Source organism: Poecile atricapillus, chromosome 2, assembly GCF_030490865.1.
Source record: "Poecile atricapillus isolate bPoeAtr1 chromosome 2, bPoeAtr1.hap1, whole genome shotgun sequence".
NCBI classification, from domain to species: Eukaryota; Metazoa; Chordata; class Aves; order Passeriformes; family Paridae; genus Poecile; species Poecile atricapillus.
Window position 1 is genome coordinate 62,837,259 of NC_081250.1, and position 25,315 is coordinate 62,862,573.

The 25,315-nt window shown below is 41.1% G+C and overlaps 1 protein-coding gene across 1 annotated transcript in view; it reads left to right on the forward strand.

Annotated features, from left to right (window-relative positions):
* JARID2 (jumonji and AT-rich interaction domain containing 2) overlaps positions 1 to 25,315 on the forward strand; it is a 210,378-nt gene that overhangs the window by 76,785 nt on the left and 108,278 nt on the right. The window contains exon 2 of the mRNA XM_058830622.1: positions 14,183 to 14,318. Within this exon, the coding sequence (XP_058686605.1) occupies positions 14,183 to 14,318 (136 nt within the window). The remainder of the gene's footprint in view (positions 1 to 14,182; positions 14,319 to 25,315) is intronic.

The following is a 25,315-nucleotide window of genomic DNA, read 5'->3' on the forward strand; positions in this document are numbered from 1 at the left end:
TGGCTGTTATTTTTTCCACATAAGGTAGTTTGGGACTAATAATGGTGTTTGCATTTGTTTTTGGTTGCGTGTTGATCATGTCTTGCCAAGCATTAACTGCTTGTCTCAGCGTTGGCAGCTTCTCATGGCCTTCCCCTCTTGTAAAATAGTGGGAGGTGATAATCTGACCTGAATACATAAGTGACAAACTCTGCTTGCCTCCACGTGTAACTGGTGGCTGAAATCCTGCTTCTCCTGTTCAGTACCCCGGGACTTTTTCGGTGCCTGAGGACATTGAAGCATCCTGGGAGTGCCTCAGAGGGCTAAAATGACTGCAGCAGTGCTGTGGATGTAAGGTCAATGGGCACCAGCAGCTTCCCAGATTTTGAGCAGAGACTCTGTGTTGGGAGTATATAGCTCCCAGTGTAGGCTGCTGGTTGCATCGTGTTTTAAGAGCAAGGTGCATTGGTGCAATGCTTTCCCTGGAAGCATTGTTGCCTAGTGAAAACAGTTAATGTCAACCCAAAACAAGCCATGTGACTGCCTATGGTTTAGTTTGGTCACACAACAGAGACAGAAAATCATTGAATTGCTCTTTCCTGACAAGTACTCCTTCAATGGAGTTGGTGTAAATTTAGTCAGTTCACTTTGTTGAGTATCGAGAGCAGTGTGATATGTAAATAAAGCTTTATCAGACGAGATAGATTTAAAATTCCACAGTTGGTGAGGAAGCGTTAGCAGTATAATATAATACAAATATTTACACAGTAACTTCTAAGTCTTCAATAAGTGCTTAATATTAGAAATATGTGTTGTGAAAACATTGACTGATTAAGCCGTATCATTGCTGCTACATCTGTATGCAGTGACTTGCAATGGCTAGGATGCAGGAGTCATGGGGAGGAGTAGGTCACCCAGCAATGCAAAGGCATTTAAACAAGTTAAACTCTTTTTTGGGGTGGGTTTTTTTTGGTTAAATTTAATTAATATCCAGCATGATCTGCTCTCCCAAGGCAGACATAGCTCCATCCCTGCATCCTGTTGGAGCTGCTGCTCTCAAAGGGTGTTGCATTCATGTAACTGGATGTGATCACATGCCCAGGGCATCTGAGGCTGCTCAAGTAGGAAAATCAAGCTACCAAATTTGTGCCTGCCCACAACATGGACTATAGTTACCACTAGTCTGTTCCTCCTCCTTGTATCTGTCATGGACTTTTGATAAGGAATTGCAGTGGGCTGAAATTAAAGATGGTTAATCATGTGCCTGCTCACAATGTCACAGAAATGGTGGTGGGCTCTTAACAGGGCTGCTTGTTTTGCAGGGAGCAGAGGCTGGTAGCTGAGGAGGTTCCCTTTTTGGGTGGATATATCTGTCTTGCCCAGTCCATCATTGCATTCAGCTTCCAGTTCCATCATTGCTCATGAATGAGCTAACAAAACAGTGGACTGAATAGACTGCAAATTAAAGTAAACAGAAACACAGCTCCTAAACTTGCTTAGATGATTTGCTGTTGCCACCTTATTTGCCAAGAGACTGCAAGAGCTGATCCACACCTAAAAATACAGGGGTGGTCTAATCTAGTCTTCATTTTTCTCTTTCCTTCTTCTGTCTCTACCCTGTTTTGTCTTTTAAGCACACAGCAAAGCTAAACGCCAAAGTGGTTTGTTGTGTGCTTAAAGTGTGAAGTTTGGGTTGAGTTTATTGTCAGTGCTGTGGGTACGGTCAAATCACAGACTTGATTGCAAATGGCCTTCATAACCATCACTGTGGTGTTGCTAGATACGGTTTAGCCATTTCCTGCAATGCTTTGGCAGAGACTTGTTTTTGATAAGCCCTTCTCTGTCTAGACCCCCATGAAAATTTCATTCCACTAAAACCGTTCTTTTCCACAGAGAAGCAACAGACAGCTTCCATCAAGCCCACAGTCTTTTCCCTTGGGAGGGCTGAAATGATGTGGCTGGTCATGCAGGAAATCCAGCCCACATAATGAAGTGCCCCTCTTTTCCTACAGCAGGCTAATGCAAACAGCCAGCACCTGATGCTGATGATGTGTGGGGAGGTGTGGATCAGCCTGTGCTTCTGGCCACTTCCTGGGCAGCTGCAGTGCTGCTTGGCTCTGTTTTTGGGAGGGCTGGAGGTAGGCATTGCTACATGGTGCCACCACAGAGTTGTCCCAAAATCTCAACTTTGCATTTGTTCCTGCTGCGGTTGTAGAAGGTTTTCATGTCTCAGTCAGTTGTGATGGTAATGTGCAAAGCTAGATTTTGCAAGAGAAAGGTGAAGTAGTAGGTGGTTTCATCAGAAGCTGGTGTTGGGGATGTTGCTGTGAATGGTTTAGCAGGCAGGTGATCTATTATGAAAGTCACCTGCAAAGGTCTTTCTCTGAGGTAAGGCTGTAACACTTGCCCATCCCTTAGCTTGATGCAAATGGGGGGTTGGAGAGTTTGCAGAGAAATGATGCAATTCTCGTACTGCTTATGATGTTTTTGCAAGGCTAAGAGCAAATAATCTTGAAATGAGCTGGCAGGTTTATGATTGGGTTTTATGAGCTTTTACAGTGTTTATAATCTGACATTGAACTTGCAGTTTAAGAGGTGAAAGGTTTAAAGGAACACAGTAGCAAAGGTGTACTACTGAATTTCTTCTGAGTGTAATTTTAACATACATCTTAGATGCTTCCCTGATGTGGCAGGTTTGTTGAAGTATGGCCTGTGCAGTTCAGGGTGAGTCTCTTACTGAGTAAAAGGGACTCCATCCATGTCACAAAATGCAGCATTTGCCATTTCCATTTAAATCCCAGCCTCAGAAATACTGCACATTGTCCACACCTGCTTCTTTTCTTTGTTGTTTTTCTGGTACCAATAAAAATCTAAAGTCCCCTGCAGTCTTTAAACTGGAATTCTTAAATTATGGCCTTCCTCCATGGTACTTTTGGAGAAAATGAGTACTTTTTTCCCTACTCCTTTTCTTGTGATTCTGCATCCGCTGCTTTTGATGGATATGTGCTTCAGAGGTCCTGCCTGCAGATGTTTGCATATGTGTACAGCACAAGCCTGTTCTTACTTAACTATCCATTTCTGTTCTCCTGTGTTATCTCATATTGCTCCGCGGGGCTCAGTGAGCAGCAGGTTTGCTGCTGGCTAGCTTTTTGAGGTTTCTCTTATACACAGTACTGTATTTGTCTCCTGGTTCTTTGATTTGTAATGTTTTGCCTTTGATTGCTGCAGAAGGTATAAACAAGCCTGTCAAAAGCCTTGTTTAGCGTGCAGATTCTGTGGGGGTGGCTGGCAGCCTCAGACCCTAAAATAGATCTAGCAATGAACTGAACGGCTTAAAACCCTGGGAATTTAATCCGATCTTTCTTGTTGCCTTAAATATTGGGACTGAATGAGAATTTCTCTAACAGAACAGAAGGTGAATGTGTTGGTGTGTGACTGCAATAGAAGAAGGGTCCGGACCTGCTCTCATTGAGATGCTCCTCTGTAATCAGAGGCTGGGTTTGGCCGCAGGTAGTGGCTTGTCTGCTGTAAGTCACTGTACCTGGGGAAGGGAGTATCCTCTGATGTTACAGCGTCCATGGGGGCGGTTGTTCTGAAATGCTGTCCTGGATCCTGTTGTGGGATATTCATTGTAGGAAAACCTAAAGCAGTCCCTTGTGGTTTTAGCATCTGTTTTATGCTGGCTTTGTGAAGGAAGAAAGAAGGAGCTGCAAAATCATGCAGGGGTTCCTTTTTTCCTTCCTCTTTTTCATGTAGCACCATGCAGTTAGTAATATCATAGCTGGGGTTTTCAGTTGTGGTGGTGTGAAGGTAACAATGATTTGGCTTCAACGTGCCGCAACAGCTGCAGAATTCATTGGAGCTTAGAAGCCTGTGAGTTATAGCTGTGATGCCATTTACAGCTTTTATGGAAGAGCTCTTAAATTTGTGAAATGTGTTACTTTTTGAAGTGCATTATATTTGTAATTTGAATTCTTTAAAATCCTGTCTGAGGGGGGGGAAAAAATAGCTTTGAAAATTCCCCTCTACCCTCTAAAAACACAGGGAACTCTTACCAGGCGGGGTATCAAGTCTTTTAAATTGAGTGATAGAACACATAGATGGATTTGTAAGTGCTAAAATGTCAATTAGTGCACTTAAAAGCTTAATGGTTGTCTTTGATGTACTTCTAATATCTCCAGCAAAGTTTGACTGTTGCCATTGATCAGGGAGTGGAGGAGGGATGAGGGGATCGAATGCCAACCCAAACAGGTCTCATGGAGCTTGTGAGTGGTAAAGCAGCATTTTTGTGTTGCTCAGTTTGAAATTCTTGACTTGTTTGCTGAGTAATATTTTGGAAGTCAGATGTATTTGATACTGAAGAGTGAGCTTGTAAAACCCTTAGATTGTAGGTGTCCACTGCTTATATAACTTATCATTGTGCAGAAAATTTACTGCTATAACTACACTAACCTGAAAATGCATTTAAAGTAGCTTTAGAGTCTCCTCATACGTGCCCTTTAATTGGCTTAGGAGCAAAGAGTATGGGTTTAGTTTCCATCTTCCAGCTTCAATAGGTACTTCCCTCCTAGCTTTAAAGGATATTCTTCCAGTTGGGAACATAAACCAGGCAAAATGATTCTTATAGAAATCTCCCTTTTTGGGTAGTACATCAAGCAAAATCAACATGTTGCACTTTTAGTGCAATATCAGCATGTCGGTCCTAGGAGCCTGTGTCAGTTCAACTTATTTGGTTCCCCATCGGGCTCAGTAAATTTGATTCAGTCACCTGTATCCTGAGGCTTCCGAGCAATAGGTTCAGTATATTTCACTGTCATTACCCCTCCCTGTGTTAGAAGATTGACCAGATTTCTTTTTTTTTTTTTTCTTTAAATCTGTTTTCAAACCTGATGATTGCCTGAAAGATAGACATCCTGTAGACTGACATGAAAGTGGAAGAAATCAAGTTAAACATTTCCGAGCTAAGACAAGGGACTCCTTGCATCACCCAGACCTGCTTTGGGCCATGTTTATGCAAACTTGCAGGTCCATCACAGCGCAAGTTACCTTGTGAGCAGAGTTTGCCATACCCCAGCTTTGGCAATGCCACACTCTTCATGGCTGGCCATGGTCCTCTGGCAGGGCTTTGTTGGCAGAGCTACTCATGTAGGCATGAGCTGCTACAGCGCCATCAAAGTGAGTCAGGTGAGCTAAAATTTCCTCTTTGGTTCCTTTACACCAGCAAAACCCATTCATACTAGAAAGGTTTAAATGGGGGTGAATACAGGGTCATCCAGCAGGAATATAGTGTCCTTCCCAGATTTTTCAAGGGGACCTCCGTCCACAGACTCGAGCCTAGAAGGCATGACCTTCCTGATGGGCACAGCTAAATTAAACAATGTAGCTAAACTACATAGGCTTTGAGCTGGTGTACGTATTTCACAGAGGCAGCAATCTGAATTATGTATTCGCAGATGCACATTTTTGCTGAGATTAGATATATATATATATATAGATATAGATATATACGTGTGTGTATATATACACACACACACACACTACTATACTCCTAGAGAGCAGATAGATGAGCAGAACTTTTCCTGTGTTATGGGCAAGGCTTCAGCATCTAGGTAACACAGTCCTACGAAAGAAATGGTGTAAGCGCAGCCCTCCTGTTGTACATGTGAGAACAGATGCTAAACACATCAATTGTTCTTCAGCTTCTTTAAAATATTGATACCGCTGAACAATTTTTCAGATGCTCTGAGACACCAAAAAATTAGATCTCCTTAAATTCCCATCTTAATACTGAAGGCAAATTTATAATGCACCGTTTTATCTTTCTCTCTTCCCTACTACCTATACGCTATTTTGGCATGCAAAAGTGGTTAGTATTTTTCAAGGTGAGGATCAGGCTTTCTGGTTGAGGGTGGAAAAAAGTCTTAATATAATTGACAATATGCAGCAGGATTGGATTAGCCATACACATCTGTAGGTTTTATTAGCCGACATTTAAACTGCAGAAAATGCTTTTTATTGGACTATATTCATATGACTGCATTCTGGAGCTCAAACACCTTTATAAAAAAGGAACTGAATCAAAATTAAATTAATTAGAAAGAATATATTTGAATTTAATTATCTTGAGCTGCCGAATACTCTTTGCATACTGGGTTTTATGTGTCTATCTGAAGTGTACTTGGTGGAGGTTTTAATTAGAACTGGAGACAGAATATTTGGAATGTGAAATTTATAAACGGCAGTGATTTTCAGCCAGGGCTGTAGAAATTTTTTTGGAGCTTGCTACCTTTCTTGCTTCTCTTTTTCCCCTCTTCTTAAGCTACTTTTATGTTCAAATTAATACCAGATCATGAAAAAGAAGAATTCTTGTTGTGGCTCTTGGTCTTCTGCAGCATGATCAGAGTTGTCAGATCCGCAGCTGCAGGAGATTTTTTTACCTTTGTGTGTTTAATGGCTCATACCACTCTGTTCTTTGACGGTACCATTTAACCGTAAAAGCGCGGGGCTGTGGATGGCACGGGACATGTGGCTGCCTTGACTACTGTCTCAGATGTCGGACATGCCAAGACTCAAAGAGCTGATTTGGCAGCTGCCCAGCACATTTTTATAAAGGCTCAGTTGGTGGCCAGAAACCCAGGCTGTCAGAGTCGTGTTATGCAATAAATTGTTTTTCAGCAGAAGTTTCTAATCCAATTTCAGCTGTAGTTTTTTTTTTCTTTCTGCTATGTAATCAAAGATAAATATACATTATTTCATGGTGTTTCAGAGAAGTGAAGACATGTAATGTAAATATCACCCATCAGGTTGGTTTGTTTTTTTTTTTTTCGTTCGAGAAAGATTTAAACCAGTTCACCAACTCAGGAAATGATGCTTAAATTATTTTGGTTTCTGCCTGGGAGTGACGTATTTGTATACAGCATACCTTTCCAAAGATCATTCAGTATACCTTTTAGGAGATGGTCTCTTCATTTGAAGAGAGCACCAGGTAAGAATCTATTTACCAAATCAGAGCTTTTGCTCAGGCATAAATTGTCTACAAATGATGATCAAACAGAAAATTGTACCTTGTCAGCCTGTGACCTTCCTGAATCATTGCAGGCCCTGCCCCTGTAATAGATGCCCTGCCACCCCTTTATATTTCCCTTTCACTTCTCTAAAGTAGATAATTCATTTTCAAAAAAGTGGGTAAGGGTCATCAGAACACAGTGAGATATTTGGGGCTCTGAGTAGATACATTCCAGCAAGGTTGTTTTCATTCCCTGAATACCATCTGTGATTCTCCCCCTTATGGTTGTCATGTTTCAGTGCCGTGATGTGCTTGCATGCCTCCAAGTGTGAGTTGCTGTGCAAAGGGACAACCTCATTTTTTTCCTCTGCCCCAGCAATAGTCACCATTTGGTCATGTGGTTAAGAATAAGGAAGCTGATCTGGATGAAGACAGTAATTTTTCTTGTCTTGGGATGAGATTTTTCATTTTTCTGATCAAACTGCTCAAATAGGCATGTAAGGGTTAATGCTGGCAGTAGGTATGGAGCAGGTGCATCTGATGTGGGTCCAGGTGAATTAAGCTGGTTATCAAAACCACTCCCTCAGTCTGAATAATTACCTTACACCTCCATACCTCTTTATACCAGTACACTATCACCATGTCAGGTCCCAGAGCTCAGATGCTTTTGGTGCAAAATGGTTGTTTAGATTCCTAATCTGGCCTAAGGAAGTCATAGCTGTGGAGTCAGTGCTATCAATGAGATTGTTCAAATTGAAGTTGTAATGCAAGTTGATAAACTAAGAAACTTTAGACCTGTCTTCACTCTGTATTTGTTTGGGCTTTGGTTTTTTGTGTGTTTTTTGTTTGGGTTTTTTTTGTTTATTTGGGTTTTTTGTTTTTAGTGTTTATCTTGGTGGACCACTATGGGAAACAGTTGACAGCTTGTAAGCTTTCACTAGTTTCATACTGAGTAATAGTTTTCTAGAGGTGCAGAAACATCATCAAGGCATCTAAAGTTTACATAAAAGAAACAATTAACACATGAACCAACTTTTCTTAAAATTTTTCATTATTAGGCTTAAGAGAAATTTAGGAACTATTTTTTATGCCTCACCTCTGGGAATGACTTGTATTTGGAGATTTTGACTGTAACTCTTCTACCATAATGTATTTTTGCAAGAACAGGTTGAAGCTCACTGGGCTTAAAAGTGCCTGAGGCCTTTAGTGACCCAAAAACCAGAACGTTTCCCATGCTGCTCTTCAGAATTCATCTGAAAGGAGGAAATGCAGGCCCTGGTGCAGCAGAAGGCAGTGAAAGAGTGCAGACCAATAGGAGAGTGCAGGAGATGAAAGCTGTAGGAGAAGTGCTAAAGCAAGAAGAGAGATTTTTGTTTTCTTACACTGTTTCTTTGCTGTGATAGCATTGGTTCTTCAAGTCAGGAGCTGTAATGTAACGAGTTCTTTGGGGAAGTTTTCTGGAAGTACGAGGGGAAAAAGTAGCTATAATTACCAGATAGACTTAAATACTAAAACAGAGCCATTAATAAAGGAAATTTCCCCTTTCTTCATGTTAGTTAGCACATTTTTAAAACATGACCTATTTTCCTAAACTAGACAGAACAGATTACATTTTCCAGAAGGCATGAGTCACTCCACTATAAAGTCTCCAAGCTGTATCAATCTTCATCAACTTAAGCCATTCATGAGGTTTTATTTTTTCTCACTGAATATAAGCAGTTTGTTTTAAATGAGAAACTGCTACATCCTCTCTGGATAGTTAGACTTGATTAAAAGGTTAAATATTAAATAAGTGTGAACTTTATTCTGAGAGGAAGGGAGTGGAGTGACCTTGATAGTAAGCGAAAGACTACAAGGATATTACTGTGGATATATATAACTAGTTTGCACCATGCTCTGCTTGGCTGTAAGAAGTCCAAGAAGCATGATAACTGCCAGAAGGAGCAAAAAATATTTATTTATGGAGCTTCAGTTGAATATATTACAGTCTGGTTTCAAATTGTTACCCTGGAAGTTCAAACTTTTGCTAGGAGCTTGTGCTGAGAAGAGCTTCTGCTGTCTGACCGTGGAACAGCCCACTAGGTCCTGCAGGTTACTCAGAGAGGGTGCTTACAGTGAAGGGCCAGCAGTGGGGCTTCCCTCTGCAGTGTGCATTTGGGGTGGCGAGGAGGCTGATGGAACTTTGTGATGCCATGAAGACCTCTGCTAACGCAGCAGGGGAAGTACGTGTGTGCATGCAGCAGTAAAACTTAGCACTTTCTCATGAGGTTCACTGTGTGCCATATACATACCGAGAAATTAAGCTTTGTAAATGAGTAAGGTAATTGCTAGTAAGTGCTAATCACACTTAGCAGCAGTAACTTGCCCAAGACTGCACAGAAGGTGAATCTGGGTTTTCCACCAATTCCTCTTCGGTCTGACTTTTAGAGAACAACAGGTAGAACTGTTTTCCATTGATAATATACAGCCAAAAGGCAAAAATCTGTTGCAAGTCTCGAATCTAGTAAACAAACATTTCCATCTCGGTCCTTTAGCTGAAAAAGTAATTTGTATGATATATGAAAATGTGTTGTCTGTTTTTCATGCAAAAGATGTATTTTTTTTATGTCGCTATAAACACAGTCAAAACCACCCTTTGAAATAGTTCTCCTTCAAAAATATCCTTGAGGAAAGAGTAGAAACTTATGGTTTATTTTTCCCATTGCTTCAAAATGACCTTCTTGCATCTGCAGGAAAGACTCTCTGGGGGCTGTTGAGCCATGAAAGCATTTTCATTTAGGGCATTGGGTGCCACAGTGATTTTAATAGAGTGTTGGATGCAGTGCTGGAAAAAGAAAAAAGAGGGAGTTTGTGTTTTGTTGTTTTGCTTTTTGCAACCTGGCATGAAGAATGAGGTCAGGAGATGCGTGCTTGGGAAAGACCCAAAGAGAGAGCTGGAAACATGCCAGCCACACTGAGTCATAACACACATGCTTATAAGTATCTTTGTACCTTACAAAGTCCTGACTTTTCAAATAAAACCATCACTGCTGTAAAAGTATTTACATAAAAATTAAAGCAAATAACATGGAGTGCTGCATGCATTCTCCCTTGTTCCAGCTTTGTTTTATCCTGTGAACTATGACTCCTGTTTGCTTAAGGCAAGGCTGGGCCAGGCTGAAAAATGCTGTATCTGCAATGAATGAAGGGAGAAGCATTGAGTCATGCTGCCGCTGCTGCCCAAAGAGCTCAGCAGCTCTCATGATTTCAGGCTGATATTTCACCTGCCCAGGAGGTGGTGTTAAGTCTGCCCCCTCTCTTCTGCTTTTTAAAAATTAGGATTTGAGTATAATTTTGGAAATAGGAAGGCTGTGTGCAGGCCACATGTGCACACCAGACAGCTGGACTGCAGGGAACATGCACCTAAGCTGTAGGTGAATGGTGAAAGGTACAGGAGGTGCACATTTTGATTTCTTTGTTATATTCTTGTATGTATATTCTCTCTTATATACATATTATATATCAATGTATATTATATATGTCATTGTTATTTATCAATTAAATATGCATTATGGGTACTGAAGTTCAGACATAAATGTACAATGTATGGTTCCCTGAAATGGCATAACCAAGAAGGAGGCATGATATTTTTGAATTTAAAGGAAATTATGTGGTTGTATTTCTTAATTCTGCCTCACAGTTTCCTTGGTTGTTTGCATCTGTTAGTTTTATTCTGAGTTTATAAGATAATTTTCTTGTCATATTGGGAGGCAGAAATAATCTCAGCTAACCTGCACAGTGAAGATTGTGGGCTTGTGGTGATGAACTTACAGTTTAAGATGTTATTTAGTCCCTTTTTGGGTCTGAGTCAATAATGGACAATCCATTAGTTCCCCATAAGTCGTTTCAATGGCTAATTACTTGCACAGTTGCAGAAATTGTTCTTTAATTCTGTCTTACATTTTTCTGAATCAAGTTCCAGCTGTTGGATGTTATTATACCCCTCTCTGCCAGCCTTGAGAGCCATCTATTAACAAATCTCTACTCCCTGTGGAAATATTTAAAAGCAGCAATTGAGTCAGTCCCTTTGAGCTTGGCTTGGGGGTGGGGGTGACGGGGTGGTGTTGAGAAGTTACATAGATTAAATTCCTCAAGGCTTTCACTTGACCATATTTCTAAGCGGTTGTGTGTGTGTTTTGCTAAAGTGAGATAACTCTTGCAGTTAGTGGTGGTGTGAGTGCAGTGCAGGCACACGAGCACACAACAGCTCTCCCTCCACTGGGGTGACGAGGCAGAGGCGATCTGACCCATGTAATTATGGTTAAATGTGTCGGGAGCGGGAGCTGCGGCTCAGCTGGGCTCTGAGTCAGCTGCTCTCCAGCGTGCGACTGCTTTTGTGCCATAGGCTCCAGGGAAGATGAGCTTGGAGATTGTGAAACCTTCTTATTGCTCCTGCAGTGTGGAGTCATGTCAATTCAGGTGTTGGCTGTGGCTTAGCCCCTTATTTTGCTGACCTTGGATAGCACACGGTGTAGGAGAACTTGAAGACTTTTTTTCAAGCTGGGTGCTGTGTGCAGGGGAAGCCCACAGCACAGCAGTGCAGGCAGGACAGCAGCTGCAGCCTGGACACAGCTGGGCCGGTGGAGGCTCTGGTGTGAAGAGACTATCCATGTGCATTTCTGGAGGCAGACTGCTGTTTCACAGGGCAGATGAAGCTAATACTCCTGGAGTTTTACAGCTCTAGGAATTGAGTGTGGTGTGAAGTTGCTTCAGGGGGTGCTGAGGTCTTTGTTCCCACCTTCTGGGACCCGTCTCTGCCAGTGGCACTGATGCCCAGGCAGCCCCCAGGCTGGTGGAACCATGTCCTGCATGTTTCTGGGGCCTCCAGCTGGCACCAGGGAGACACCTTAGCTGCTGGAAAATTTGCCGTCAGGCAGATGCACGACATGCTTTTGCATCCAGCATATTTCCTGGGGAGATGGAGATTACTCCATGGTCTTCACAGGATGGTGGCCTAGATCGGAGGCCACTGGTGTGTGGTGGGGAGTGCCTTCCCTTCCCCAGGAGGGACTGTGGGGCCCTCCTGCCCTTCCACAGGAGGGACTGTAGCCAACTGGTGCCAGGGCACAGGTCCTGTGGTCAGCACATGCTGATTTATAGACCAGTCCTATCAGCAGGTTTTACCCTGTCACTGCTGAAGCAGCAAGAGCTGCTATGTTCTCATTGCAGTTCTCATTGTGAGAGAGTGGATTTTTTTTTTATTATTTTTTTTCTGTTTTGTTGGGGTTTTTGTTTGGTTTCTTTTTTTTTTTTTTTTTTTTTTTTTAATTTTCCTGGGTTTTTGCCGGGGTAAAAAGGCCAGTGAGATCAGGAACTGAAGGGTGTTCTTGTGCAGCTTCCAGTGAAGGGAGTGAGTGATGCCCATGGGCCTGTGTCCCTAACACGGGCAGGGTGCTTTTATATCTGTTCCTAACTGAGCCTGACTCCCTTAAGGATTTGAGTAGTTCCCATTTAAACAGAAACGCATGATGTCCCATTGGGCCCTTGTTGGTGGGAATGTAAATGAGGGCATCCTTGGGCAAGCTTTGTTAAAATTGGGCTGCAGCCCTCGTGTTTAGTGTTGCATCTGGTTAGGACTGAAGCTGTGTTGGCAGCAAAATGGTAAGCCAGGGCTGTTTGTGTAAACCTTTGTTGACAAAATAACTGGATGTACTAGTCCTTCTAAAATGCTTGCTGAGGGGGGTTTTTGGTCTTTTTTTGGTTGCTGTGGGTGTTGGGTTACAAAGTTTGCTTTCTTGGCCCAGAGCTGACTGTATTCTAAAACTCTCTGGGCATAGCTCAGGCGTCTTCAAAGTGTAGTAGCTTGTCCCTCATGTGAAATGCACATCCTGCTGCCAGAATGCGGGCTGCTTTCACTGCACTCATTGTGTTGGGTTTTTTTGTTGGGATTTTTTTTTTTTTCCTTCTTTTTTTTTTCCTTTGTTTTGTTTTTTAACCCCTGCCAAATAATTTTTCCTAGAATTTTCTGGGGGGGAAGGTGAAGGATGGAAAAGTTTTTGGTCACAATTCAGCAGCTCATTGCCAATGTGTCACTAGAGGAGCAAAGAAAAGGCTATCACTGGTCACCCTAACGATGCTTATTTTTTTAGAAGTTGGCAGGGTCTGTCTTTTCTTTGGCACATGGATGGTCTAAGCTCTCCTGCCTCCTGGTGGGGATCTCTGATGGGGCTTGTGAGTTTCCAGAGTTAGTGACAGTACACTGTGGTACACTTAGCACTTAAGGTCTGCATAGAAGTGTTAATCTTTTGCTTTGGCAATGATGTAGCCCCTGAGGAACTGAAGGGCAAGAATGTTCAAATAGTGATTTCCAAAGACCCCAAGACAGTTATGGGGCTTATGAAAATACGATGACTTACCTATGTCACTTATGTCTTTATATCAATTTGCTTACTTAATTTATTTGAATGCTAAAGGCTTGAGGGAAATACTTTTCCAGGGAGTTAATCTTTAACTTAACTAAAGCAAGTGGTAAATTTGATGTAGACTAGTATTCCTTTTGACAAAGCAGCATTTGTCTCCTAAAAATAAAGTAGAAAACATATGCCCCATGAGCCAAATTCTACTTGGCTTTATGCTGAAATAAATTCAGAATAACTTCACCACTATCAATATACAACTTCATTTTAACACTGCAGTTAATGCAAATCACTAAACTGGAAAAAAATATAACCTGAGACAAGAGGCACAAATGAAGGCCAAAACAGCAACAAGAGAAGTTGGTTCACCAAACTTGCCTCTTCAATTTCTGCAGCATTCATTTTAGTGTTTTGTTGGGGTTTTTTTTCCCCTCCTCTTAATTACCTGGGAGAACACTTCCTGGCTGTGATAAATTTCTCCGTGAGGGATTCATTATAAGGATTTTAACAATTAAATTTTACCTCCTGCCTAACACCTGGTACATGCCTACTGCTGTTTGCAGAATAAAGGATTAGAGGCACTAATGCTGATTTGATGATAATACTTATTTTTGTTCTCTGTTAGAACTGATCAGGTTGCATTTTCTTGCATAGTATTTTTCTTCAGTTTTGGTTTGTTTTGCTTTTTTTTTTTTCCCCTGAATTAAATATAATCTATGTAGCCCTAGGCTTTAGGGTTGTGTTTGGTTTTTGTTTCAGGTGCATGCAACTAATGTCTCTTTTCTGTTTCCGCCTCCTTTAGGATGACAGTGATGGGATTCCCTGGTCAGAGGAGAGGGTGGTGCGGAAGGTCCTTTATTTATCACTGAAGGAGTTCAAGAATGCACAGAAGCGGCAGCACAGCGATGGCATTAGTGGGAGCCTCAAGGCAGTGAACGGTGAGACACCTGTGGGGTACTGCTGGAAGGACTCAGTCTTTTTTCCATGCTGTAGCAGGGAGGGAGACCAGTGTACCAGTCTGGCATACACTGTGCCCTTTTGATCTGAACAGAGGAACTTGTTTCTGGAGTGCTTGAGATGCCTGGGTTGAAGAGTCTATATGTTTTGGTTTCTGGTTAGCTGATTTAGATGGGGATCATCAGGGTGGAGGGCAGGTGGGAGGATGGGGGCAGGCTGCCAGTCCAGAGAAAAGGAGCTCTTGTAGTCTGTCTGCTTCCTGATGTGCTTAGTATGTCAGCAGAGAAGGTAACCATTTAGAGGTGGTTGGCTGCAATTACCTTGGGGAAGTACACCTTGATAGAATTTACATACTGTCATTTAGATGCAAGAAACTGGCTTACTAGCATCTGTGTCTGGAGTGATCCAGGTCCGCAGGCAAAGTAGCATAGGATCTCCATACAGAGTTAAAGGGCTGAGAGGACACAAGCGCTGTGACATTGGACTCCCATAGTTTAGTAGTTCACAGGGCAGTTGTTTAAAGGTATTAAAAGGAGATGCAGACAAGCTTAGATGACAGGAGCTTGAAAGGAATTGAATTTTATTTCTTTAATGCTTCAGTCAGTTATTATCTGTTGCTTCCCCATTCCCTTAAAGCTTGCTTAAAAAAGCTGGTGTCCTGAGAGGTGAATATAAACTGTGTCTCTTTCAGATTCACTTAGACCCTTACTTGAAAAGGCTTTGTCATGCTGGCTTGAGCCTTGAAAGTGATGACTAGCAGGATTCAGATTTCTGGGCAGGCTTACAGTTTTCACTCACAAGAGCTTATTTGTTTCTTTATGGAGGTTTATGGCAGTTCCCTTTAGTCATGTGCATAACTATACATGTGCTAATGCATTGGAGCAGCAGCTGGGTGCTTGCTTGGTAGGTTATTCATATTTATATGTAGCTTGTCTTGTTGACATGATGAGTCAGATCCCACTGAGTGTTATTGCCGACAAGGCAAAAAACTAGGGGAATGGCTGGATATAACTACAGGCAGCATGATAAAGTCACTGTATTGAGTAAGAAATTGCAAACTCCTTAATGTGATTAAAGAAGACCTTAGACTTCTGAGTTCAGTAATAATATCAAGTACTGATCTGATGGGAAGGGGCATCTAGCTTTAAGAGCAAGGCATTTATAAGCTTGGAGGTGTACACAAAACAGCATTGGCTTTTTTCCCTGCAACACCCCTGCATCATTGATCTTCTGTCAAACACAATTTCTCTTTGAAAGTTTCTTATTCCATTGTGGGGGTTTTGTTTAGTCAAAGGAAAAAAGTCCAAAGGCATGAAGCACAGTAATTGTGTGTTAGGAGGCTTTGATGATGTGCCAGGTTACAGGATGAGTGAGGTTTTCATGGTGTCTAGTTTCTCCAAAGACAGCTTAGATAAAAAGTGAGTTGGCTGGGAATGCTATGTCAATGCAGGTACCAGACATGGAGTATGCCATTGGCTTCACCTGGCAGCAGCAGAGCTCACATCTTCAGAGCTTTTTTCCTTCACAGAAATAGATTACCAGTCATTTGAGGGTTGTTTTTTTTTTTATTTGAGCCAGAATGATATTCCATGTTGCTCTTTCTATTTGCTAAATTATTTTTTAAAAGTCCTGTACTGGCCCTGCTCTGTTTCAACATCTCTGTTCAAAAGCTTTTTTTTTTTTTTTTGCCATTGATATTTGGAGGAATGTTTCATTATGCAGGGAAAAATAAGCAAAAGGGAGGAGGATTGATATTGTGCAATGACATCAAGAAGATCAATTTGAATATTACATTAAAAAAAAAAGAAAAAGTAGCCATGTATTTTCAAATCCATGGGTCTCTATGGACTGAGAAAAAAGCAGGTCATCCTGAGAAATTACTGAGCTATTTGGAATTCAGGGAAATGTGTGGTATTTCAAGGATGAGTCTTAGATCCCAGATTTCATACGGTTGGGAAGAAAAGAATGTTTTCTTGTATGTGTCGTTTGTACAACTTTCAGGCCACATCCTTTGTTTTTTGCATGTTGCTCCAAAGGGTAGCATGGGGTTAAATATAGTTTTATGTGAGTGACCTATTTTTTATTCCTTTATTTATGTAATTGTTGAAAATCGAATAGGTCACCTTTCAGCACCTGGCAAATACAATTTTCAAAACTGGAAAGGAAGGGTGTAAGGGGGATTCAGGCTCTCTGAATTCCCAGTTCTGTGCAGGAGTATAAATTGGTATTGGATATTTCTAGTAGCTGAGGGGACTGCAAAGAGCTGAGTAGCAGGATTTCATCTTAGTGCCACCATCTGTAATGCAGAGAGACTGTCTGTGGTCCAGTTTTATAACTGCCATTCCTTAAATTTATGTATTCCTAGACTTGCAATCTGTAAATTGTTTTAGTAAAAAGTATTTCTTTGTAGCAATATAGGAAGACAAAAAGGTACACCAGCTCCTTTTAACTTGTGTCTTTAAGAAGTTTTTATGCATTTGGAGCAGATGAAGTTTGATAAACATGCTACAAAAGTTCCTTTGCAGTTAGTGAAACTGCAGCTAACTTGTATGAAAATGATTGTCAATTGTATTTCATCTGGTGATTTCAGTAGTATCATTAATCATTTGGTAGCTGGAATAATGATGCCTCTTTGATTGATAGTTTGAAAAGCAAATTAATTTTAAATGTGGAAGATGAACCCATTAACAGAAGTCTTTTCTGTATTATAGTTTCTGCAAGTTCTGATGTGCTGGTGGTGGTACAGAGACAATTAACTTCTGTGCCTCTCTGAATAATAAAAAAAAATTTAAAATAAATAAAAATTGAAATAACTTTTGGCAATTTTATGTATGGTAATACCTTAGCTGTCTTCTCTGTCTCACTATTAGATCTACTTGTTATCCTGAAAATAACCCTGCCATTTTCAGTTTGTGTCTGAAATCCTATTATTTTAGTGCTTCCAATTAAAGAGAAAGGCAAGTGGGTATATTTTGATTGTCATATCAGTGGTTATATTGCATGTGTGTTTATGTTTACTCTGGATATTTGCAGAGTATAGAACAACACCCTACAGTATGCCTTTGTTTCCCGCATGTTCCTCTTCAGTCCTTGGGAATATAAAATTTGAAGGAGGTGCTTGTGCTGGTTGTCAAGAAACTCTGTGCAGCCCTAAAAAGTATACTGGAACTCTGATTATGGAAACAAGGTCTTGCGCTGGAAAAACCCAGTGGGACCTCTTTAGTGATTTTGATTACTGCTGCCTATCATTTGCATTAGGATTTTAAGAATAGGGATTGGTGTTTGGGATAGTGATACCAATTTTCAGAGATTCTCATCTAAAACGAGAACTAAGTCCTTTGGGAAATTGTCTTCTTCTTGTGTAGCTTAAAATGTGAGATAGAGCTATAAAAAAGGCAATGAAAGATGTAATAATGGCTTGCATTCTGTTGATGAGAGTAAATCCAGTATCCTCAAAAGGCTATATCATAAAGCAAACTTTTATGACCTACGATTTTAAGTTCTGTTTTTCAAAACTCGCAGTAAATAAATTTGTGCTGCAGAAGTGTGTTTCTTGAATGGAAAAAGTGACAAAGTTTTCTTATTTGTTTAAGATGGTTAGTTAATCTACAGAGATGACAAACCAGACGTTAGAATTATTCAAGCATATAGTTTGTTTTCACCAGCTATACTTTGTCCTAGAAAGGTGTCATGGCAGTTTCCAAACATGTTGTCTAGCTTAATCTCACAGCAAGAATAATCTGTTTGGGAAATCGAATGCATGTGAGGGAATGCTTTGGTTCGAGGCAGAAATTGAAGTCTCATTCATTAGGTAAATAAAGAGGTGAGTAAAAAACAAAAAAGTAATTTTGCTATTCTGAGAGATTTCATTTTACATTTAAGGTTGTTAAAGGAACTTAGGTATTTTATGTATGTTCTTTAAATGGAGTGGGAGCCATGTCAGCATGTAGATGGAGGTGATGGTTGGATCGTAAAGTCTCTGGTGCCCCTTTCTCCCATCTCAGAATCATTTTGGTTGGAGAAGACTTCCAGCCTTTGTTTGATCACTACCTTGTTAACTAGACCACAGCAGTAAGTACTACACATCCAGTTGTGTCCTGAAAACCTGCAGGTATGGGGACTGCACCACTTTGTACTGGTCTGCTTCTGCCCTCAGCCATCCCCACACAAAAGTTCACGTGACTTTTGTTGGAGAGATGTTTTTTCCACAATTGATACGTCTCCACACTGAGAGGCAGGAGGCTCTGAGACAGTTCCTGGTGGGACTGTGATGCCAGACCCAGTGGCAGCACCAGCCTCTGATTCCTGGATCTGCACGTTCTTTGGCTTCTGCGCTGGTTATTCGTGCCAGCTGAGGCAGGCAGCAGTGCATTCTGAAAATAGCACTTTTTGTCATTGATGCATGTATTTTCAATTGTTTTCTGCTCACTGCATGGGGATTTCTGTCCATGCTCCCCAGTGAGCCATGTTGAAAGGAAGGTGCCCAGTGATAGGGTGGCATGAGACTGTCTTCATCTGACTTCAGCTTCTTGGTGAAACCTCTTTTCCCTGGCTTTGTAGATGGTACTCCAGGCATGGGATGAAAATCACAACAGATGTGGTAGAAATGCCTAAACATTTCTAAGCCGGGTGCTTCAGCTCAGTGCCATGTATTATCTGCCAAAAGCTAACTAAGAGGGGATGGCAGCAGCTGCCAGTTGGGCAATCATGTCTTCCCTTAGACCATGTCTCTTCTCTTCTGACTCCTGCAGATGAAAACATGGCAGCGCTTGGGGAAGTGCTGTTGTTTCAGCTGTGCCTCTGTGTGCCCAGAATGGTGTGGGTCTCCTTCCCTGGCTGGGTCACTACTCAGCCTTCAATTTTGAACAAGAAAGCAGCCCTCCTCATTCACTGTGATGGTTCAGATACACTGATAACTTCATCTCTCTTATTTCTGAAGGCTGCAATTAAGTACTGCAAGAAGGTTTTATGCTAACGTTTGTCTAGGGAGCTTTTCACTCCATCAGTGATGTGAGATTGCATTTGTTGACAGTGGGTAATGTCTGTCTGTCTCTTAAGCTTTAGTAGAAGATTGTAACTGTGCCAAGGACCCTTGTCTGTAAGTGGATTTTAACAATGCATTTACAGAAACAGAAATACCTCTTTCAACTTTGCAGCATTTTCCCTTTACATTCAGAGTAAACAGCCTTTTTGGCTAGTTTTAAACTGTGATTAAATATAGATGTTTTCAACTAAAAGGTTCAGAAAATAAGGATTTGAGCAAATTTGTCATGGCACTCAACATCACTTTCACTTTGGTGCTTGCTGTCAAGTGAATTTAAAGATTAACAAATAAATAACAGAATGTTTGAATTGGGCTTCATTGAAAATTTCCAAATCTGTTTTCTTTATTTTCTAGAACAGAATTAATTTTAAGCCTGTCAGGGACTTGCTTGTTCATTGGCTGACACAGGTTCTTCTTTGCCTTTTCCATCATCACCATTTATAAAAAAAATTATAAAAAATTATGCCCTCAGTGATGTCAACTGAATTTGATTATGTCCATCCAAATTGTGCTCCTGTCTTAATAAAATTTCAGTGTTTGGCAAGACTGATCGAAAATCTTCTTTCACAGGACATCCATATTCCTTTTCCTCTCATATGTAACAGGGATGGATATTTCTTTAACCTGTGAAGCAGAGAAATTGTATAATTAATTTTCTTAAAACTTATTTCCTGACCATCTAAAAGCAGCTTCTGTTGCTCTTGAGTACATTTCTAGGCAAACAAATTCTAAAAATAATCTTGCCTCCTTGCATATGTCGAATCATAGGTAATAGAAAATGAAAATGGCAATGAAGAGTCTAAAGAGGCAAGTGCATTATCTGTACAGACTGAGTTATTGTAGGCCTAAAATAAATAAGGTGAGGAAAGATGGGAAGGAGTTCAGCAGTAGCTGATGGGTGTGGCCCTGCTCCTTTCACCTTGTTCCTTGTGCTGGCTCTGCCATTTGTCTGCCTGTGCAGTTCAGCCAGTCCAGAGTACTAATGTGGCAGAAAACTAGCCCAGGAAAAGAAAAATATTTTAAAAAAGAATTTTTTTTTTCCTAGTTTAATGAACTACACACCTTCATTAAGATGTCAAGTGAGCATCATGTGGTCATTTGGTGGAAATGGAGGACCCCAGAGTACCTTGACTGAAAGTTGGAGGCAGAGGATATCAGACTCCCCATCCCTTTTGATAGTAGCATGCTGCTTGACTTGGCACAATCATCTTGTCTAACCACAGCCTTAGGACTGGCGCAGTCATCTCATCTAACCACAATCTCAGATGCTAGAAGGGACAAAAGTTGCCAGGAATATGAGCAAAAAAAAGATTCAGCTTAAAAGTTCATTGAAAAGTACTTCACAAGTATAGGTTTTAGGTTTGTGTTTCTCTCAAAAACAAACAAAACAAAAATCAACCCATTTCCAGCTGGTCTAGGGAAGTGTTTGTCCCATTCTACTCTGTACCGCTGCAGCCTCAGCTCGGGTCCTGTGTGTAGCTTTGGATACCACAATACAAGAAATATATAAATACACAAAGATGTTAGAGTCCAAAGGAAGGCTACGAAGATGGTGAAGGGCCTTGAGGGGAAGCAGTATGAGGAGCAGCTGAGGTCACTTGGTCTGTTCAGTCTGGAAAAGAGGAGACTGAGGGGAGACCTCATTGCAGTCTCCAACTTCCTCATGAGGGAAAGAGCAGTAACAGGCACTGATCTCTTCCCTATGGTGCTCAGTGACAGGATTCAAGGGAATGACCTGATGATGCATAAGGGAAGGTTTTGGCTGAATATTTGAAAAAGGTTTTTGACCCACAGGGTGGTTGGTCACTGAAACAGGCTCCCCAGGGAAGTGATCACAGCACCAAGCCTGAGATATTTTAGGAAGTGTTTGGACAATGCTCCTAGGAATGGTGTGACTTTTAGGGATGGTGCTGTGCAGGGCTGAGGGTTGGACTTGATGATCCTTGTGGGTCCCTTTTAACTCAGGATATTGTATGACTCTGTAAACCACCTTCAGCACCTTAAAACCCCACAAACAAATGCACCAAGAAATCTCCACCCAAAACAAAAAAACCCCAAACTCATCACTTACATAGTGGTGAAATTTGTTGCGTTGACCCTTCATGATACACAACTTGGCCTTGACACCAACAGAGAAAAAATTTTGTTTTCTTTGACTCAGGGTAATTCTGCATAGCTGCTGCCTTGGGTTTGTCTTCTGTATTAGCAGTCTGGAGAGCACCTTTGAGTGTGGACAGGCAAACCGTTTCATTCTCTCTTTATCAACTGTAAAATCTCCAGCCTAAGTTTGCACCATGGCATGTTTTTGGCTGGTGTTTGCAACCGAAAGAGTTGTAAATGGTTGTAAAAAGCTGTAGTGGTTTTACGTCACAAGATTGCCAGCTCTGTCAAAAATTGTACCTTTTGTCAATTCTAGTTTGCTTATTTTTAGAAATGAGAGTGACACATCACTAAATCAGTCATTAAAATAGCATACTCCATTTTATTAAGAAAATAGGAATGTAATGGGAAGTAAAATGAGTATTACACGTAAGTGCAGAGAGAAATTTCACTCAAACACACAGACTGTGTAATGCAGTTTACAGTAGTCAGTCTTAAGTAACTGTATTTTCTGATTTCTGCTTGGCTTTGAATAAGGCCTTTGCTAATTATTTTTACACTACAGCTTTGAGCTTTTAGTGCAAGACTACATTTGTGGAGTGCTTTCAGAGTATTAGAGAGAATATGTTTTCAGCCTTCAAGGGCCTTTCTTGTGTCCTAGAACCTCCACAGCAGTTTTTATTTGATGTGGGGGTGTTTTAGAAATTGCTTACTGTTTGAAAGAGTTTCAGAACTATTTGCTCCAGCAAGACATTTCTTAGGCCATTAGGCTGTGTTTAATTGGAGCAGGTGTCATGTGTGCTGTAAGCCTTATTGTGTCAACGCTGGCAGTAAAGTGGTTTTAGAAGAAAAAGCAGAGGTTCTGTAACTACTGATGGGCACAGTAGCCAATTCAGCAAGTTGCCTGACACAGCTGCTAATGTACCATACTCTTCACCTCAAATGCCCTATGTTACCTGTGTTCAGAGGCTTTGACTTGCTAAGAATATGGGATGCCAATCAAAATGGGTTTGGGGATCCTTGTGGTGATGTGGAGTAAACTGAAAGCACCGGTAGACTGGTGTCACATTACTTTAAGTGTCATTGATCCACATCTGAATGTAGAATTTCTGATGTGAAAAGCAAGAAAATCAGTCACCTTTATAGAGTAATGAAACTCTTCAGGAATTAGTCACATTCATTTCATGGCTCATAACAGCCTGGGAGATTGGTCTGTGCTGAGAGTGCATGCCTCCACATTTCAGTTTGGTTTCATTTGGATATTTTTGATTTAAAATCTGCAAGAAACCATTCAGAAATAACTGCTCTTTTAAAGTAACTGATGATGATGAGAGGTTCATCACATAGCAGATACATTCCAGAGCTTGTGGGTGAATGTCTTCCAAAAAATAAATATAGCCTAGTACGTATACTGTTAAGTCATAGCAGATTGCTTTCCATAGTAATAAATGTGTCTGCATTTTTAAATGTGTGTGTGTGTCTGACTAGCACAGATTCATTTCAAGCAGTTAAGGTGATGCTGTATTCAGAATTAGTTGAATACATGTTTTCGATAATCTGCCTTTGATGCTCTTTGTTTCCCAATTTAAATTAATTTAATACTGAGGGCGTTCTTGGTCGCACCAAAGGTAAAGATACAGAAGCCTTGGACTTAAGGCAACAAGAGATAACAGTGATAACAAGCTTAACTCGTGTTTTTTCTGATACATCTGAAGGAATTTCCATCTCTGAGACAGCTGAATTTCCACCCTTATCCATCCTGTTTTCTCCCTTTACAAGACTGTTAGTGAGCATTGCAGTCGCAGTCAGGACTGTGTGATGTTTCAGATCTGTCCACTAAGAGGCTAACTCATTCCAGATAAGCCCTGAACAGACAACATTCATTTTTTACTTTGCTCAGAATTTCCTGTGCTTTGTTCTGCATCTGTTTGTGAAAGACTGCGTTATCTTTGAAAGCCTTCATCTTGTTTTCTTTATTCAAGCTATACGCTAAAATGGAAAAAGAGGAAGAGCTGGAAGGAGCCCAGCTGCAGCAATCTCTGCCAAAGATCCCACAGAGGGATGAAGCTGGCAAACTCCTGAAACCTCATCAGCTGACTGTTTCTCTCTGGTGCAGTTTGGGAAGCCAGGAGATAAGCCACTTTTCCTGCTAAAGGTTGGCAGCCTCAGCCAGCCATTCCGAGTAATGCCTAAAGACCACACCAGCATTCAATTGCATTTTTTCTCCTCCTCCTTTCATCCCTCACTCAGCTTCAGTAGTGGTTGACCTTAAAAACATTTTAGTTCAGCTTCTTCTTAGTCTTCATGTGCGTGTGCATGTGTATAAACAGACATGTTAGAGCTAAATGGCATCTTGACATGCTCTCTTCCAGCCAGGTTGTCTCAAAAGCAGGTTCTCCCTAAAATATCTCCCTCAGACAGTGGTGGTTGTCTCTGGTGCTGGTAAAGGTGCAAGTGTTCCGTGACCAACTGTTTTTGAAGATGTTCTGCAAGCACCCCAGTGTTTTCAAGTTCTGCCTCCTGTGTATGTGGATGGATTGAAAGAAGCTTAAAAATTATAAAAATGGCACAAAAGTAGTATGGTTTTTGACTTTTTTCACACTATGGGAAATTTCTTTCTGTTTAGGGTGGAAATGCTGTCACAATGTTAGCAAGAGGGGGCTATGATAGAAGTGTGTACTTTTGTATCTATTTTCTCATTGAGAAAAGGCATCTGGGTTGTACTGCCACATGCGCATACAGGTGTATCAGATAGAGAGGGCTGAAGAGGAATTTCATCCCCTTTTGTTTTTTCCTGACCCCTGCTCCTTGCTGGCATGTTGTGAGATCTTGTTTCAGAGCCTCAGGCTCGCTCTCAGTCTGTGGCTCCATATGCCAGAAGGAAGCGATAAGATTGCATGGAGCTACAAACCTGAGGATTGGCACAGGAGTGGGCTGGTGCTGGGGAGAGGCATATTCCTGTTACAGTCTGCATGCAGGACTCAATTTCTCTTCCCTCCTCTTGATTCCTGTGGTCCATCTGTCTAGAAACATGCTATTTCTCTTCCAAGGAGAAGACACCTACTTTTCTCTTTAATGTGACAATCTATTTGAGGGGGCAGTAAGCAAATAACTATGTTTTGCCAAGATAATAAAATTCGGTGCTTTGTAGAGTAGTTGTTCTGCCTCTTTGCATCTTGGGAGGTCAGCAGCAATTACCTTCAGGTGGAAGTCATGAATAAGGGATAGAAGTTACAGGAATGTGGCTTGAATTCCAAATCTTCTTGAAACAAGGGGCTTTGCTGCTCTTCTCCCCCTCCCCAAAATCAATTGAAGATGGCCTTTTGTGCAACAATGAGGTCTGTGGTTAGGGACTAGTTGTCAAGTTTTATTTAGATGGAAACCTGTCCCAGAAGCTTTACCTCATCTCATTGTCCTGCAGGGATGAACTTCAAATGACAGTTTACATTTGCCTGGAACTGACCTTCTCTAATTGAAATGAACAAGGCTGTCTTATCTAAGTAGATAAACACAGCCCATTTGCAATTGTAGATTTAAATGCACTCTTTCATAGATTACCTTGGAACAGTATGGTGCTGTCCTTGAATATTTAAAGTCTCATTAACAAGAGACCAAAATTGAAGAGTAAATGTTCTTTGTGAAAAAGAGGTTTTTGAGCTGCAAGCTGATGCTGATCTCCGCTAGGCTAGAGGAAGACTGTTTGGTACAAAGTCCCCTTTATGCCAGCATGGAAGGCGGTCCAATAAAACTGGCATGCAAAGTCATGAAGGTTGATTAACATCCACAGCATTACACAGGGTTATATACAAGGACTCTGCTCATAAAGTAGAATAA